This window comes from Giraffa tippelskirchi, chromosome 13 (assembly GCF_054371585.1).
Source record: "Giraffa tippelskirchi isolate mGirTip1 chromosome 13, T2T-mGirTip1v1.2.pri, whole genome shotgun sequence".
Classification (NCBI taxonomy): domain Eukaryota; kingdom Metazoa; phylum Chordata; class Mammalia; order Artiodactyla; family Giraffidae; genus Giraffa; species Giraffa tippelskirchi.
Window position 1 is genome coordinate 62,734,958 of NC_137287.1, and position 17,593 is coordinate 62,752,550.

General features: G+C 38.0%; 1 protein-coding gene across 30 annotated transcripts in view; it reads left to right on the plus strand.

Annotated features, from left to right (window-relative positions):
* The window catches only part of PARD3 (par-3 family cell polarity regulator), a 598,386-nt gene that overhangs the window by 397,892 nt on the left and 182,901 nt on the right, over nucleotides 1–17,593 (plus strand). For all 30 annotated transcript variants that reach the window (XM_081554391.1, XM_081554371.1, XM_081554384.1 and 27 more), the window contains one exon: nucleotides 4,410–4,637. In XM_081554391.1, the coding sequence (XP_081410517.1) occupies nucleotides 4,410–4,637 (228 nt within the window). The remainder of the gene's footprint in view (nucleotides 1–4,409; nucleotides 4,638–17,593) is intronic.

The window sequence follows — 17,593 nt, forward strand, 5'->3', positions numbered from 1 at the left end:
TTAAAGTCATGTGCTTTGTGCAGTTGAGCATTTTGATTTATTATTATAGGTTTGGGATAGAGTTTTAATTATTGTAGATCCAGTATGATGTAGTTACACCACTTAGCGCTAATTAGCTTCAATTCACCTTTTTAACCTGCAATAGTAATTAGTTTTAGGCTTCTTGAAAAGTGTGTATCCCATATACATATGTAAAGATAACTGTGAACATGCCTGGAGTTTTCACATTCTGTAAAGATAGATTGTAAAAACTGCAACCAATAAATCACTGGATTAACTGTAGTGCAAGGCAATTAACAATAGCCTCAGCCCTTATTAAGTAGTTATTCCTTTTATCAAACATAAAATTCATTGGAATTCTGTAGCAGAGCTAAAGAAAAACATTATTTGATAGTTTACATATGTAAATTAGTAATTAGTTTTTGGAGTTAATAGTACTCAGTGCTTTTCAAGAAGTAACCCTTGTCCAATTTAATGTTTATAAAAAGCAAATTGAGCTCCTCAGGTTAAAGAACATGATTTTATATAATATGCCAATTGGTAAAGTGAAGAAAATAGTTAATTTAACCAAATCACTGTTACTAACAGGAAAAGAACAATTTATTGTGATTAAGAAATAATAATAATATCCAGATGTCAACTGAAAACATTAAATACCTTTTATGGTGAGTAGGCAGATTTTATCATCTAATTGAATCATCTGCTTTTATAGTGTTTAAAATGTTGGTTAGATCCTAGATAAAAAGAGCATTTTAAAAATATTATGTGCGATCTGTTTTACTGAATTAAACTGGAAAAACTTAGGACCAAAACTATGACATAGAGGTAGAAGTATTTGCTGGTCTATTGATTTTAAATCTACAATGAATAAAATATCTCCACTGGATTCTTCCCACCCTCCAATATTAGACAGTGAACAGATTTTATTATTTTCCTTTCTTCACTTCACTTGAATTGCTAAGATTATCATGATTTTACAGTTTAGTCCAAAGGTTTTTAGTAGAGTCACAGTGGCATTTTAGTGTAGATTGTCTGTCTAGCCATAAGCCTTTCATAATGAAAATTGAATTCCATTTCCCCTTGCCCTTGCAAAAGACATCCTCTTCTTTTTTTCTGGCAAGAGAGATATTAGAAGATAAGAGTCGAAAAAGAGACCTAAAGAAAATAGTAAGATTATGATTTCCCCTTTTATTCTTGGATTTAGTAATCCTGTTTGATAGTTTGGTAGTAAATTTATTTTCTACAGGAAAAGAGAGAATGGGAATAAGAGAACTGGGTTTCTAACAGTTTAGTCTTTGAATATAAAAATAAATGAAGTGTCCTAATGACTTAATAGATTTACGTAAAGAGCTTCAAAATATTATTTAAAAATTAAAGACATTGATTTTGTGTGTGTGTAAATAAAACTAATCTTTTGCCTATACCTTGTAAAGGGAAAGACATTTTCAACTTTTATGATAAGTTTATGATGCTATAAATCTCAGTGACCTTCATTTAGCAATCTTAACAAACTCTTTTGTTAAAGTGTCTTTGATGAATATACCACCTTACATGAATGAACTCTATGTTTTAGCCAGGAGTCAGCAAGCTCTTTCTGTAAAGAACCAGGGAGTAAATATTGTAGATCTTTCAAACCAGACAGCCTGTGGAACAATTGCTTAATTCTGTTGTAATGTGAAGGCAGCCATGGAGAATATGGAAACAAATGGACCCATGGCTGTGTTCTAGTGAAAATTTCCAGATTTGACCCATAGTTTGCTGATCCCTGTTATAGACACACAAATAATAAATATTATGAAAAATTTCAACTATGTATAAATAGACTGTAGTTTATTAATCTCTCTTATACCCAATGCTAACTGCTACTGCTGCTAAGTCGCTTCAGTCGTGTCCATCTCTGTGCGACCCCATAGACGGCAGCCCACCAGGCTCCACCGTCCCTGGGATTCTCCAGGCAAGAATACTGGAGTGGGTTGCCATTTCCTTCTCCAGTGCGTGAAAGGGGAAAGTGAAAGTGAAGTCGCTCAGTCGTGTCCGACTCTTAGCGACCCCATGGACTGTAGCCTACCAGGCTCCTCCATCCATGGGATTTTCCAGGCAAGAGTACTGGAGTGGGGTGCCATTGCCTTCTCCGCTTATACCCAATACTCACCCTATTTAAGTATCAACATTTTGCCAAAATGTTGTACTATGGTGTTAAGAATTAGAGAGTAGTTAGGTAAGCTTCCAATGATTCCTACAATATAATCTATTGCTTGTTTTGTTACAATTTCACTATTTTTTTTCATCCTAGATTTGCTTTGTGTTTATATTTCTTCATAAATACATATATACAGATATATATGTATCAATATTTATATGTGTGTAATATGTATATGTACATTTATTTGAATGCTCATGCCACTTCTGAAATTAACTGTTAAAAGTTTTTAGGGTGCTGAGTATATTAAGTCAAATCTCAGCTAATTTTTTATATATAAATTATGTTTTAATGCTAATCTTTACTGGGAGCATATATACATACATATCTATATTGGAGATATATACATAGATATAATGTGTGTATATATATAAACACACACATAATTACACACACATACATACATATGTCCTTTATGAATCCAAGAAAACACCAAATGTTTGCCATATAAATGTTTATAAGACCTAAATGTAGCTAGTAAGTTATGAAAATTAATAGGCATGATTTATTCAGGAAAAGATCTTCCCAATGCTAATTCTTGAAAATGTAAAGGTAAATGTCCCTGCCCAGGAATCATCTTTTTCCATTCTCTTTGACTCTTTAATCTCTTACTTTTTCTTTAGCTCTTTGGAACAAAATCATTTTCTTTCCTGTGACATGACTTTTATGGATATTTAAAACATGAACTTGTCAAACGTTATAGTGCTATCAAGAGAAAAAGTAAGATTGATCATCCTGGCAAGAAATATTCCTTGTGAATTTTTGTCATGAAATAATCAAATATAGACAAACCTGCATGGAGAAAGTTAAATAAATCATCTTTTTCTCTCAAGCACTCTAATTTATGGAATATTTTTTCTTCATTAGAATCATCTGTCTGCCTTTCTGCCTATGTTACATTTTTAACATACTTGTTCTAACTTAAAACTGCTACCCCATTGTGAAGATTATGTGAAAGATGTCATGTAAATGAATCTTAAAAAAATAATTCTTATTTTGACTCTCCAAATTTAATTTTTATTCTGTTCTATACTCTGAGCCATGGAATGACCATGTCAGAACTATTTGTCTTCTATGTGAAAACATATCAAGGTTACTCCTTAATTATTGATCCACATATGGGCTGATGGCCCCATGTAGAGATAAGATATCCAGTCTTGCCTCTCCTACCCCCTGCCTTTTTTATTTCTTTGTACCTGCCTTGTTAACAGTGTAAGTGAAGAACTAGTTCTGTAATCTGGATTGCCCAGCTGGTGATTGCTGGTATTTCAGTTATCTCGAGGCTAAACTCATCTGAGTGCCAGGTCAGGCAATCATCGATGAAGTTGTCTTACCTGGTTACAGAAATCCATTTAGATTGCCTTCTAAAGCTTGGTTACAATCTTAGTCTTCCTAGATCCTCAAGTCACCAAGCCACAATTTTAGTGCTCTGAATTCTCTACTGAAAATTTCTTGGTAATTGTGATGTCTTCTTCCTTCTGTTCATCACCTGTTTCTCTTTGCTGACCTGGAGGCATAAGTCTTCAGATGCAGTTCTGGCATCTTTCCCCCTTTACTTCTCTCTCTCTTGATAAGTCCTTATGTAGTTTATTTTTATTCACATCTTGTATTGCTCTTCCCAGAGAACCACCATTTTCCAGAAAGAGGTTTCTACCTGGTGCTAGGGTACCCTGTTGGCGACATGTGGTGTCTTGTGCTTTTCTCACTTGCTGAGTTATCTGAACCTGTGCCATGTGAGGACGACTTGATGAAACTTACTGAGATAAAAGTTTCACTTCCATTGTAAATAATTGTAACCTGCTAAAAAATGTTTTCAGCTAAATTACAAAGTGTACTCTTAGTTGCTTCCCTTAGCCTTTTCATCATCCTGCTTTGCAGAATGATTTTCTGGGTTATTCTGGTTTTTTAGATTATTAACATAACTTGAAGCAAATGATTTGACAAAGGTTTTATCTGTTGAGCTAAAAATGGAAACTAATAGCTTGAAATGTTTCCTAATGAGAATAGAGAAAATAGACCAACTTTAATACACATTTAGGAAAAGTTAAAATTAGTTAACCGTCACTTTACTTTTTATATCTTGCCACCCACGTTCCAGAAGTTGACACTAAGCAAATAATTTGTCCCTGATAGTTTCTACAATTCATAGATACTCAGCCATGTAATTTTCACCACTCATTCTAACATTTTGTTTTTGCCAACTTCCAAGGTTCCCCCAGCAGAGATGTGGGGCCTTCCCTGGGTCTGAAGAAGTCGAGCTCTTTAGAGAGTCTGCAGACAGCAGTTGCCGAGGTGACTTTGAATGGGGACATTCCTTTCCATCGCCCTAGACCACGGATAATCCGAGGAAGGGGCTGCAATGAGAGCTTCAGAGCTGCCATTGACAAGTCCTATGATAAACCTGCAGTGGATGATGACGACGAAGGCATGGAGACGTGTAAGTGTACAATGTCTGAAGGAATAGCCATGACAAGCATCTCTATAGGGAAACAGTTCTTAAAGTGTGCTTCAGGGAACCCTTGGGGACCTCAGCTTCCCTTCAGAGGGATCTAGGAGGTCTAAACTATTTTCATAATATGAAGAAGATGTTATTTACCATTTTTACTCTAATTTTCTCACAAATGTACAGTTAGTTTTTCTAGAGGCAACATGTCATGTGATATTGCAAGAGACTAAATGCAGAGCAGATAGAAGAATCTTTTCAACTAGATATTAAAGAGATTTTCCATTCTTCTCAATAATTGTTTTTGGAAAATACAGGTGTCTTTTTTTTTTAATGTAATTTCTGCTAACATGAAATCCATTATTTTTTAAGAAGTAATTTGTATTTTTAAACTTTCTCAGTTTTAGTTCAGTAAATATTGATTGATAGAATCCACAGAAAAATTTTGAGCCCTTAATAAATTTTAGGAGTATAAAGGTATCCTGAGACCAAAATATTTGAAAACCACTGCTGTACAGTATATCTGTAATATATCTCAAATGAATATGTGTAATCATCTGTGATTTTGATAACATATTTTTGTTTTGTTTTTATGAATTACTCTTTCCTTGAACTAGGCTAGCAAGATATGTTTATGTATGTGTATTTCCAAATTGCCAAATATTTTAAGCCAAGATTATTGAAAGTTAAAGGTTACTGTGAATGAGCAATGTGTTTTCCATAGTATTGATAGAGTGAGAAAAAAGTAACGTTTATAAATACATATAAACGTATGCTTCAGGGAGATGTTGAAGTTAAACATTTATAAATGAGTTTAAAAATACCCATTCAGTTTAAACATAAGAAGGAATCTCAGTATTGTATTTATTTAGAAGAGAATGAACTTGAGTTCTAATAGAAAACACTGTTGATTAGCTTATATTGTTTGTAACTACTGATTCATATTTTAGTGTTTTAACTTAAAGTAACTCTACCCAGCTAACCATTGTAAGAAACACTTGGGAAAAGATAGAAGAAGAAAGAAAGAAAGGATAAAGAAAAGCAGGAGGCACCCCTACCCAAAGTTAAAGCAGAGATCATTTAGGTGGATTGTAAACGATGACAGTTATAATGTGTTTGGGAAGATGAATATTTCTGCTATAATGTAACATGCAAAGCAAAACTTAGTAGAGGAGCGCTGCATTCTCCCCACCCCCCACCTAATTCTTAGTTTAAATCTGGACAGCTTTTCACTCCATCCAGCCAGTGATTTCAAATATATGCAGCTCATTCTTGCCAGATGAAGAACATATTTCCTATTTTTGCTGCCAAGCCTGGTCTCCAAGCTCCTGAGTCATATGAGCTTCCAACCCTCTCAGGTTTTTCCTGGCCTCTCAGGGGCTCCTTGCCAGTCTCACCCAGTGTAACTTGTGTTGCCTTTCTAGAGTGGGGACCCTCTATCACTTAGAGATCTTGCCTCTGTGCTGGGTGCACATTTAATAAGAGATCCAGTGCTCTGGCACCTCAGTATTTGCTTTTTTAACAAATAGAGTTTTTGCTCCTGAGCTTTTTTCTTGTCCTGGTTCACATGTTATTTAAATTCCTTCATAGAATGCAATTTTCTCACATATACCACGTATTTCAAATGCAGCAGGGGATGGAATAGCGATCAGTACCAGGCATGTTCTTAATTCTGTAGCCTCCAGAGCTTCCCACTGTGTGAATGTCTAAATTTGTCCCTGACATAAACTTAGCTTCCGGTTTTAACTGGAAATAACTGATTTAAGTATTTCATATTAAAACTTTTGTACTCAACTATCATCAAGACAAAACCAAGTAAGCAGATGAACTACAAAGTGTGAACCGGAGGGGAAGTTCTAGATAAGAACTGGGAGACACACCCTGAGACATGCACCTGCAACCACAAAGTGCTGGGTTTCCACAGAGTCCTGACTTGATGGTGTTTTCTCCCAGACCAGTCTGGTGAACTCTGGATGTGGCCAGAGAAAAGCACCTGTTGTATATTTCAAATGTCTGCAGTGCAGGTTGTCAAAACTACACAACTAAAGTGATGTGAGCACTGGCCTGGGGTCCCTCCACATCCTTCTCACCCACTTGGAATTTGGGTCAAGTTGCTTAAAATTCGTTTCCTTTAATTCCTTCAGTTGTGAGACTGAAGCTTAGGATGCCGAGGCCATTAATGCTCAGATTGTCTCAGTGTCTAGTGAGGAGGGGAGACTCGGTGGTTTGCGAGAGTCGGCAAACTTGTGGGAGGCTGAGCGGGTGGTCTCTATCAAGGCCACCAGATTCCACCCGCACCCGCTGTCACTGCAGCAGTCTTGGGGGGGGGGGGTTATTTATTCCCATGAGGCTTGTGGGATCTTAGTTCCCCAGCAGGGACTGAACCTGGGCCCTTGGCAGTGAACATACCAAGGCCTAGCCACTGGACCACCAGGGAACTCCTAGTGGTGGGGTTTTTAAATCCCTCTTCGTACTTTGTGATTCTTTGTCAATTTTAAGTTTAAAAAAGGGCGGTTCACAGTTTGCCAGAGAAAGCTGGAAAAGCTCTGGTTTAGATGGTTCCGTTTCTGAGTTCCTTTCCAGTTTTAACTTTCCATGACTCTGTGTCCTCCTCCACTTACCTACCGACCTCAGTCCTGCCTTCCTGCTTCTCTCACCATCTGTAAAATCCACGAGGAAAGATGCCACCACGTCTTATTCCTACGTAGCCAGGCTCAGAGCTCGGCCAAGCATCGGAGTCAGTGACTGTCACATCTGTGAATGGGCTCCTGCTTGACTAGCACCACTGCGTGTATGAGAGACACACGCCCAGACACAGTGAGCTTCAGCAGCAGCACACGGGGTGGCCTTGACGTTTCACTCCTCCTGCTTGTATCCCACTCTGGACCTGGGTGTCCAAGACCTCCGCGCCTCAGCAAACCCTTTGGTCTTCTCTAAGAAAAGATCTGCCAAGGCTGGTGTTTCTGCTGGTGGTTATGAGACTGTTGCCTTTCCTTATGACTAGGTACAGGTGTGAGAAAGGAGTCTGTTTGGCTCCCTCCTCTAGTTTCCTAAACCCCACCCTTTTCAGAGTGGACTCTCGAGACATGTTCTGCATACTCACTTTCTCAGTCTGCATTCGTGTCTGTGCTCATGCCCTCACTGCGCATCCCTCACTGTGCAGCCTCGCCCTGCATCCTTGCTGTGTGGGCGTTATCCCTGGCTACATGTCTGAGCCCTGATGGCCTCGTGCTTTGTGGGACCCTGTGGCTGAGGTCCTTTCTTGTATGGAGGTGGGACTCAGGGGCCTCAGTTATGGCCGCCGTGTCACTGTTGTGCAGTGCTCTGAAAGAGGACCCTGTCCGAGCTGACGGTCTCTGTTAGACGGCCGTCCTGTGAGGATGCCGTCTGTACACCCTGGAAGCATGGGGGGGTGGGTGCGGGCATAACCTGTCCCGCTCAGCCTATGTCTGTCCCATGCAGTCCTTTCCCTCTTTACAGGCGGGAGTCACACACGTTGAGAGCGAACTTGATTGTTCTTGTCAGCTGGGTCAAGCTCCTCCCTGGTGACGCTCTTTCAGGCTTGGAGCAGGCTTGCCTCTTCTCAGCAGCGCTGCACTCGTGGCATGCACACAACAATGGGGGCCAAGAGACCCGGGCGGGATCCATGTGGTATCTGGTATCTGTCATCTTCTGTAACACTTATGTGCTTCCTGTGGAGATGGCAGAAGTCGGCGTTTTTGTCTCTCATTTAATCCATCTGGCCTCTCCACGTTGTCTGTGTCTGTCTGGATCAAGATGGAGCTTTGTATTCTGGGACCCATTATCTCCGAGGCCCTACCTGTGTTTGACAGGTCAGGGCATCTACAATCTGCTCCCTCTTCTATGCAAATCATACTTCCCGCCTGGCTCTCAGTGAGAGGCTCCTACAGCCCCCGTCATAAATCAGCTTCTGTTGAAACCAAGAACATGGATGCTACATAACATTGACTTGTTTTATTTTTGAAAATATAGAGTATACCCCCCACCCCCTTTTTACCCTCTATTAAAAGTCGTCAAGTCGTCAGCCTTGCTATCAATTCAAGAACAGCTTTTTGTCGGGGTCAAGGAGGTGATACACAACAAAACCAAAGACTGTCCTATTTATTGTACTCTTGATTTTAAGGTCTATCCAGTTTACAATTTTAAATGTGAGAACGGTATTCCTTGAAAACATAGAGACAGATTGCATTTGAGGAGCTTGCCTGCTTTCTTATAGTACTCTTAACAGGAGATGAGGAAAAAAAAGCATTGCTGTAAAGTATCCGTAACTTAGGTTAGCAGTATGAGATTTGAAGAAACTGAATTTATGTTAGGAAGTTAGCTAATCTGAGAGCTTCAAGATTAATTTTCATTTATTTTGTTAGCTTCAAAATAGCAGATTACACGAGTATCTCAGATTTTTCTACTCTTAGCATCCTCTACATTTCTAGTCATATTTTGTCACTACCTATTTGAGCAAAAATTATGTAAATTAGGTAGTTATCTTAAGAAACTCCATCAGATTACCATAAATCTATAGTGGAAGAATTCAGTATATGGTTTTCAGAGTTGAAGTACCTTATAAAGGATTTACCATTTGGTTAATCTATCTCTTTGGATAATTGGATGTTGATCTATTAAAAAATATTTATTCTGAAGTGCTGGGAATAAGGATAACCTGTCTAATCCTCTTATGACAATTTGTATACTTAAGTATCACTTGCAGTTTAAGAAAAGGAGCTTTGGATAATTTTAGGACATTTCTGAATGCAATAGAAGTATAACCATGTGACACAACCAAAGCTGTCAATTCCTTATATTTCTTTTTTTAGGTGAAAAGTAAGGTAAGCTAAAAGTGTGACAAAAAGTCACATCTGAAGTGTCTGAATTATAGATTCCTCATTTGAAGCATTTTCTGATAAGAAAAAAGTATGTAAATATTTGACTAAGATAGTACTTACGAATTAAATCAGAATGCATGCCTTGTGATTTGCAGTCCTGCAAGTTTTCTAGAATACTAAACAAACTTCCTAATGGGAAAATCCGTTACACTAAAACTGCAATAAAGTATTAATGAGTCATGGGACCTAAAATCTGATATTTAGGCTGTAAGTTCCATAGGGGCTAAGAGTGGTTCAACCCACTGGGCAAACCAACTCTTGGGAAGCAGTGTGGTTAATGGTTAAGGGCCATTGTAATGCACAGGTTACCATGGCGCCAAAGCATGGGGCACCCACTCAGCCCGTGTGGAAGCGGGGAGGGTGGGGAGAAGCTTCTCACAAGAGGTATGAGTTGAGATGAGTAATCCTGCTTGAGTGGTCTTCATCAGGGTGTGTCTGGAGCTTAGGAAGGGGGAACCATCTCTGGACCACCATTATCCTATTGAGGTTGATGTGTGCAGTTGAGAGCCTGGTGAGGAGTGAGATGTAAAACATATGCAGAGAACAGCTTGCAGACAGTCTTGTTTAAATAATTTTTGTTTATACAAAGGACCTTAAAGAGCATTTGAAGAGTTTCAAGTGAAAGAATATGACTGTTGGGGCTGTAGAATCAAGGGTGGGTTATTGGGGATGGGCCAATAAATAGCAGTGTTGGTGGCAAGATTGGTTCTAGGACAGTAATGTAATAATCCAGGTGAGTAATGATGCTCGGCAAAGCCAGAGGAAAGGAAGAAACTGCATTTACATGCTTAGCATCTCACACATATAGATGGATGATAGTGATGAGGTTTTTCTCATTAGTACCTCCAGCACAGAAACTTAGAATTATCATCTCACTGTGTAATCACTCCATTACCAAATTTTCTTAATTTTTCCACATGAAATCTCATAATTTCACTCCTTCTACCCAATCCAACCCCAGTTCTTGTTATTTAATATCTGAAGTTACTATTAGGATCTCATAACTGGTCTGACTGTCTCTCCATTTGCTGAGTAAGCTCTGGAATCACACTGTCCTCATGGTCCTTCAAGCTCCCATGCATGTTCTCATCCAGACCATGTGCTGTCCCTGAGGTTTGTCTTCTCCCTACCCTGACTATCCTCTACCCTCTCCTGTGCATGGGACTATTGTCTTCTTTCTTCAAGACTCTTTCCCCCAACCTAGCTAGTTTCCCCTTGACTTTCTAAAGCTCTGAGTATGGATGTTCCCCGACTTAACGATGGTTCAACTTAGGATTTTTTGACTTTACAATGGTTTGAAAGTGACATGCTTTTAGTAGAAATGTACATCTAACTTTCAGCTTGGATCTGTTCCTGGCTGGTGATAATGCAGATCTTCTCTGGAGATGATGGGCAGTGGCAGCAGCCTCAGCTCCCTTTCAGCCACATGAACACAGAGGAATCAGCCCAAAACCATTCTGGTTTTCACTTTCAGTACTGTAGTCACTAAATTACATGAGACATTTGACACTTTGTTATAACTTAGGCCCTGTGTTAGATGACTGAGCCCAATTGTGGGCTAATGTCAGTGTTCTGAGCACTTTTAAGGTAGATGAGCCTGAAACTGTGATGTTTGGTAGGTTTGGTGTATTCTGTACATTTTTGGCTTCGGTGTTTTCCATTTATGTTGGGGTTTATTGTGCCATAACCTCACTAGAAGTCAAGGAAAGTCTGTATACAGTTGTGTATGAGCCTTATTAGTATTTTTATAACCTTGAGAAATTTTTGTGGATCTCTCAATAAGGGTTGCATGGCATGGGAGTTAAGAACACTGACTTTTAGGGGGCAGTCATTTTGACTTCTCATTAAATAGCAATGCTCACCCTTCACTGTTCCATCACATTTGCACATTCTTATGTTGTTCTTTATTTTTGCTCTTGTTTTTCCACTTAAAAGAGTCAGAGCAGTGACCTGGACTCTCTTTCCTTGACATCATAAATTTTTTGTTTATGTTAAAATATACATTTGACACCAGTTCGATCCATGATAAAAATAAAATTCTTAGTGGCAATTCCAACAGTGGGGTTATAAGTGCTACTGTTTTCATTGTGTAGTCAGTCCATTGGGTCTGTTGAAAGGAAAGCCTTCAGCTTCTTTATATGTTGTTCTCTGTGGACAGGAAACAGTACCCATTATAGATCATCATTTGAATGTGAAATTTAATTATACACTGCAAGCAAATTTACAAAGCTTCAAAAACTGGAGGGTTCAACTGCCCTTGTGTTTGTTCTGCTACATTCTCTTGGGCTGGGAGCAATAGAGGAGGTGACATTCTACCAGGATCTCCAGGAACATTCTGCCTGTTTGTCTGGAGGGAGGCATTAAAGAAAACTTTAGAATATAAAGTAGAAGTGAAGAATGGTTTTTGGTAATAAGTCTTAATCTCTTTGGAAGTGTGATTTTATTGTTTTTGTTCTCTCTACTCCTTACCGCAATGTAAACTAAGTGGTTATATTTTTTAATGAAATAATTCTAATTTTAGAACACTGGATTTTAGGAATCAACTATTTGAACATTCTTCCAGTCAGAGAAACCCCTTCTCTAAGACTGCTGATAAATGTCATCCACTTCCTTTGTGCCTTTTTCTCCTTTCAGTCATACTCTCTGTTCTTCATAATATCAGTTATTATTCTCACCCCACATTTTAGTATAAAAGCTGTTTAATTCTTCATGTTTCTTGCCCAATTTGTGTGTGTGTGTGTGTTTCAAATGTTCTGAAAAGCCTAAGTTTTTCCATTTCCAAGAGCTGATCATTCTAGTGTTAAAAGTCAGGGTCCAGAAAAGCAGATCCTGTTATTTGACACCATCTGTGTCACTAGCTGTTCATTTCCTACATCTTTAATTCCTTTTCCAAAGTCAATATTCTACTAAAATAAGAAACAAAAATCACATATATTTATTAATAATAAAAAATTCTTAAATACTGTACAGGACTTTGCAGTACCTGGGAGTTCAGTCCTCATTTACTTTTATTACACTGTATTTTAACTAACATTAGTCAGTAAAAATTGGTAGTGGTCAGTGGATTTACTAAATCTAGTGAAATTTTCCAGTTATTAATGCCTCATTTTAACTCATTCATTTTAAATTTTAAGCAGGTAGATTCTGAAGACTGCGTACTCTTGTGTCCAATTACTACCTTTAATCCTTTGTCTTGCAAAGTAAATTGTAAATTACTCAAAAGTATGTGTTTCTATTATTCGATATTGCTATTCTAGAGTAGCTCTTTCTAAACAGGGAGCAATAAAGGATGTTTTTCATGTGATGGACTATTTGTTCAATCTATTCAACAAATATTTAATAACACTCTTTTGAGCTATGCCCTCAAAGAAGAGTACTTGTTCACTGATGAGTAAGAAGTAATGTTATCATTTTAATTTTGTATTTCTCTGTTTTTTATTTCTCTAAATGTTTGTACCAACTCATTTCACACTAGTAACAAGTCTGAGCAAATCACTTAATTGTAGTAAAATTGTCAAAGCTGCCTAGAGTGATATTAACTGCTAAATCTTACACTTGTGATAAATAGTACAGTGGATATTCCACAGCTGCTCTGAAGTTTGATTTATGTAATGTACCTATTAAGATGCTTTCAGCTGCATTTAGTAGAAAAATCAGTTCAGACCAGTTCAAACCTTGAGGGAATACACTGTCTTACCTGGTTCTATAGTTGGGCAGCTTCGGGGATTACTGATTCCACAGCCTAACGGTGTTATCAAAGCGCTGCTATCTTTCTGATCCTTCTGCCACATCATCCACAAGTCAGCTTATCCAGAAGGTAACTGCAGGGCTCAAAATCCTAGTGCTTTCTTGATCACATTCAAGTGAAAGGAGTGAGTCATCTCCCCAAGCATAGAATATGTCCTCTCAGGGTGTTGGGGCCATTCTTGGACTAATAACAGTGGACAGGGACAGGGACCCATAAACCAGTATAAACCTAGTAGTGAATTCATCCCTCGAAGCTGAATCGCATTCCTGAACACAACCAAAGTTCCGTTAGAAAGGAGAAAGGGAGAAATAGATTTAGGATAAGCAGACAACAGAGATCATTACAGTCCCCAAAGTTGTATTGCTTCTCAGTGGAAAAAAATGGTGAATGACCATGTGGCTTAGAGTCAACTCTTGACAGTGAATTGTGTGTGATGACCAGATTGAACGAAGTGTTTATTTATGGCAGAAGTTACAGGACTCTGAGGTTCAGTGGACGCCTAAGGTCATTTTCCCAATGACTGTTACTATCTAAGGGCTTAATCTTTTCCAAACTTCTTGACCCAGTCCTAATAGGATAACTTGCAGAACTGAGTAGCTGAATTTGCAACATGGAGTAGAATTTTAATTGTGCTGTATTTGTATCTGTTGAAAACATGGTAATTAGGTATGTCTTCATTGCAGAATGTGCTGCCTGGAAGAGAAATAAGCAGCTTCATGTTATACCTTCTTTAAAAAGAGAAACTTTAGAATATCTGTCTTTACACAATAATCACATGGAAAAGCAACTGATAGTGTAGTGCACAGAGTGGGTTGAAACAGGCAGAAATGTTAGTCAAAAATAGAAATTTCCATTTTGCGGATAGTCTGCAAAAGGAAAGCAAAGAACATGTAAAGAGTAAAATTGAAGAGAAAAAATGTAAATTTATATAGCATTTAAAATAGTAAATTACCTAAATGTAAGTTTATGATTAGTTCTTTCATTGTAATTTACTGTATGAACACAATAGATCAAGTCATTTGTGCGTTATATATCACCAGTGCTTTTCTTCCTTGAAAATTGTTTATCTGAATATCTTTATTTGAATATCTTTGTTTTCTTAAGGGACTAAAATATTTTATTTACCTTATTATAAAGCTGGAATTAATTATACAAAGATTGGTTTTAAAACTGAAAATAATTTGATTAGTCTATCAATGACCTTGAATATAAACATTTAAAAAAAAATTAAGCATGTGTAACCAATTTATATAAGCTTTTAAAAACCAGAGTAATTCTGCCTAGGAATGGGGTAAAGTGAGATTCTTATTTTTCTCTATCAAATAATTTTAGTGTTTGAAGCATATATAATGTAATACTCTAAAAGAACATCTTATGTTTATACATAGGAAGCCACATATTGCTAAATATTTTTAATTAGTTGGCATTTGAAAGGATTAGTTACATCCATACACCCCCAGAAGAGTTTCTATGATAGTGTATTATCTAAATCAGAATGTTCAGAACAAGCATAAAGAATTCTCAAATGCACAAGTATGATTGTAAAACAGTCCACTTGCTTTGAGCAGGAAACTGAGCTAGGAGTTTTGATTTTACAAAATGAGATTACAAAACCTGGAGTTAATAAATGATTTAATACTGATTTTCTCTGCTTCACCCACTTTTGAAGATAAGTTGTATTACATACACCAGGAAATTATTGGGAATATGAAAGGAATTGGCAACAAATGTGACTTCAGCATATAGTTAGTTATGAAGGCGCTGCCTTTTTTCTGTGTCAGAGCCAAGAGTAGACATATGCCCCATGTACTTCTGCCAAAACTATTAGGCAGAAAACTAGCAGAATCGGTCCTGATCTTCCATTCATGATTTATGATAATGGTCGCTGTGGAAGACGGAGTCATTTATGTTTATTGAGCTCATTTTTTTGTTTATAGTTTCAGACATTGTAGAGGGTCATACAATCCATTAGATGATATGCACAGCATTAACAATAATAGTATAAAACTCTACCAGAAACTGATGAGAGCTTAACCAAGAACAACGACCTCCCTGTGGTTACTGTCACTGGGATGTGGCTGGTGTTGTCAGGCTTAATTAGAGGAACATAGGCATCGTTCTGAAGTCAGAGGATAGTGATATGTGGAGATTGGGTGAAAGTTTGTCTGGTTGGGATAAAGTCATGAGTCAAGTTTACCACTAATCTTCCTGTTAAGCAGTCATTCATAGGCAGCTTCTGTCTGTCCAGTGGTCCTCATTTTAGAAGCTTAGAGAGTGGGAAACAGACCTGTGATTGTATCATATGAGAAGTACAATAATAAAAGTTTGTACAAAGTGCTTTGGACGGGTAGGTAAAATGAGTTTTGCCTGCAGGACTTGTAGAATATTGATTAGCATCCCTTTATCTAACTTGAGTATATATATCAATAGGTTTTGTAGCTCCTGAATACTTTTGAGAACTGTTTTATCATGATTTGGTCCATTGCCTCCAAGTCGAGGCCACACTCATTTCCCCCAAAGTGTGGAAGCAGTGGTTTGTAACCAGATAGAGCACAGCCAAGTTCAAGGATGTTTTCAGACAAGAGGCTGCAACCCTGCTTAAGCTATATTTTACATTCTCTTGGGGAGCGCCCATTGGAAAAGGCTACACAGTCAGACCTCCCTGGGCCAGGACCATTATTCTTTTCCTGCTCTGTGTGTACAACACAACAATTACAGCCTTAACTCAGCATTTGTTTGTAAGGCTATGGATTTTCTCTAGCAATGTCCATCTGAAAGTTGGAACTGGCTTCTTCTAACAAACCTGCTCAATTCCTATTTCCATATGAATTGACAGAGGCTAAAATGATCAGCTTTTGAAAATGCTAGCTTGTTCCTTGGAGGGGGAGAGTGGCTCTCAGTTAGTTATCCCAGTGCAGAGGGAAGCCAGCCTTTCTGCTCATCTCTTTGGTTGGAAGCCCATCCTTGGGTCCTGTGCACATTGGTTCGAACTACGCGAGAGATTTCATCAGTAGCAGTTACTAGTCACAGCGCTGGACGACCACACAAGACTGGCAGTGGGTTTCTTGAGATATGGTACTGGCTGCTGGAATGATCACTCCACTCTCTGGGCAGAGAGTGGAGTGACTGGATGATAGATGACCTGCATCCGTGCTGTATGAAGCATGGAATTGAGCAATCACAAACAGAGTTGATCAAAGAAACACGTGAAGGTCTGGCTGAGGTACAACTGTGCCAGAATATAGTACAGAGAGCCCCACACTGGCAGTGTGCTGGCCCCAAACCTCTGTTTCCTTAGCAAGAAATGGAAGATGTTGGTCTAAGTGACTTCCAAAGTACCTTTTGGATTTAGACACAGTGGTATTTTTACCCCTTGGCTGTAGCCTGGGGTGGGATGGGAAATAGGTTGCTTCATGTTTTTAATCAAATGTGAAAACAAAAGAATTCTACACTTTCTTTGGTTATTAGCTAAATAATTAGCATTAAAAATTTTTTTTAACTTGGTTAAGGTTGTACCATCATTTGTTAGTATCTTCTAAGATCTGTGAGAGTTTAATAGCAGAACATTAAGATACTAAGATGTTGTTTTTTTTTAATTTGATTTTTATTTCACGTTAGAACATAGTTTATTTGCCATGTTGTGTTAGTTTCCAGTGTACAGCAAAGTGATTCAGTGATGAATATACATATATCCGTACTTTTTCAGACTTTTTCTCCGTATAGGTTATTACAGAATATTGGCTAGAGTTCCCTTTGCTATATAGTGGGTCCTTGTTGGTTATATATATTATGTATAATAGCATGTATATTTTACAAACTCCTAATTTATCCCTCCCCCAACTCTTCCCCTTTTGTAATCCTAAGTTTGTTTTCCAAGGCTGTGAGTGTTTCTGTCTTGTAAATAAGGTGATACTGAGACTGGTCTTATTATACACATAATTTTGTGTATTGCTAACTCAAATTCTGGTGGAGAGGAAAGACTGAATTTCACTTGAAGGTATATTAACTTGATCTAGAGGTCGGTTCTTTGTGAAAGATTTCTGTCTTATATGGTTCCGTGTTAAAAGAAGCTCAAAAACACTGATTCCTACTTTTTTTGTTGATGTAAGGGGTCAGAAATGACCTCAGATTTCAAGGGGTGCCCTGGAGCCCCAATAATTACTACTATATTTGGAAAAACCTTAGGCAGCTAATCTGGAAAAAGATTTATGAGGATGGCTGTGCATGTGTGCATCTACTGCTTGTTAAAATAGAAATTCCTGAAGTTCTTTTGGAGGTGGAAACTTGACATTCTTTCACAT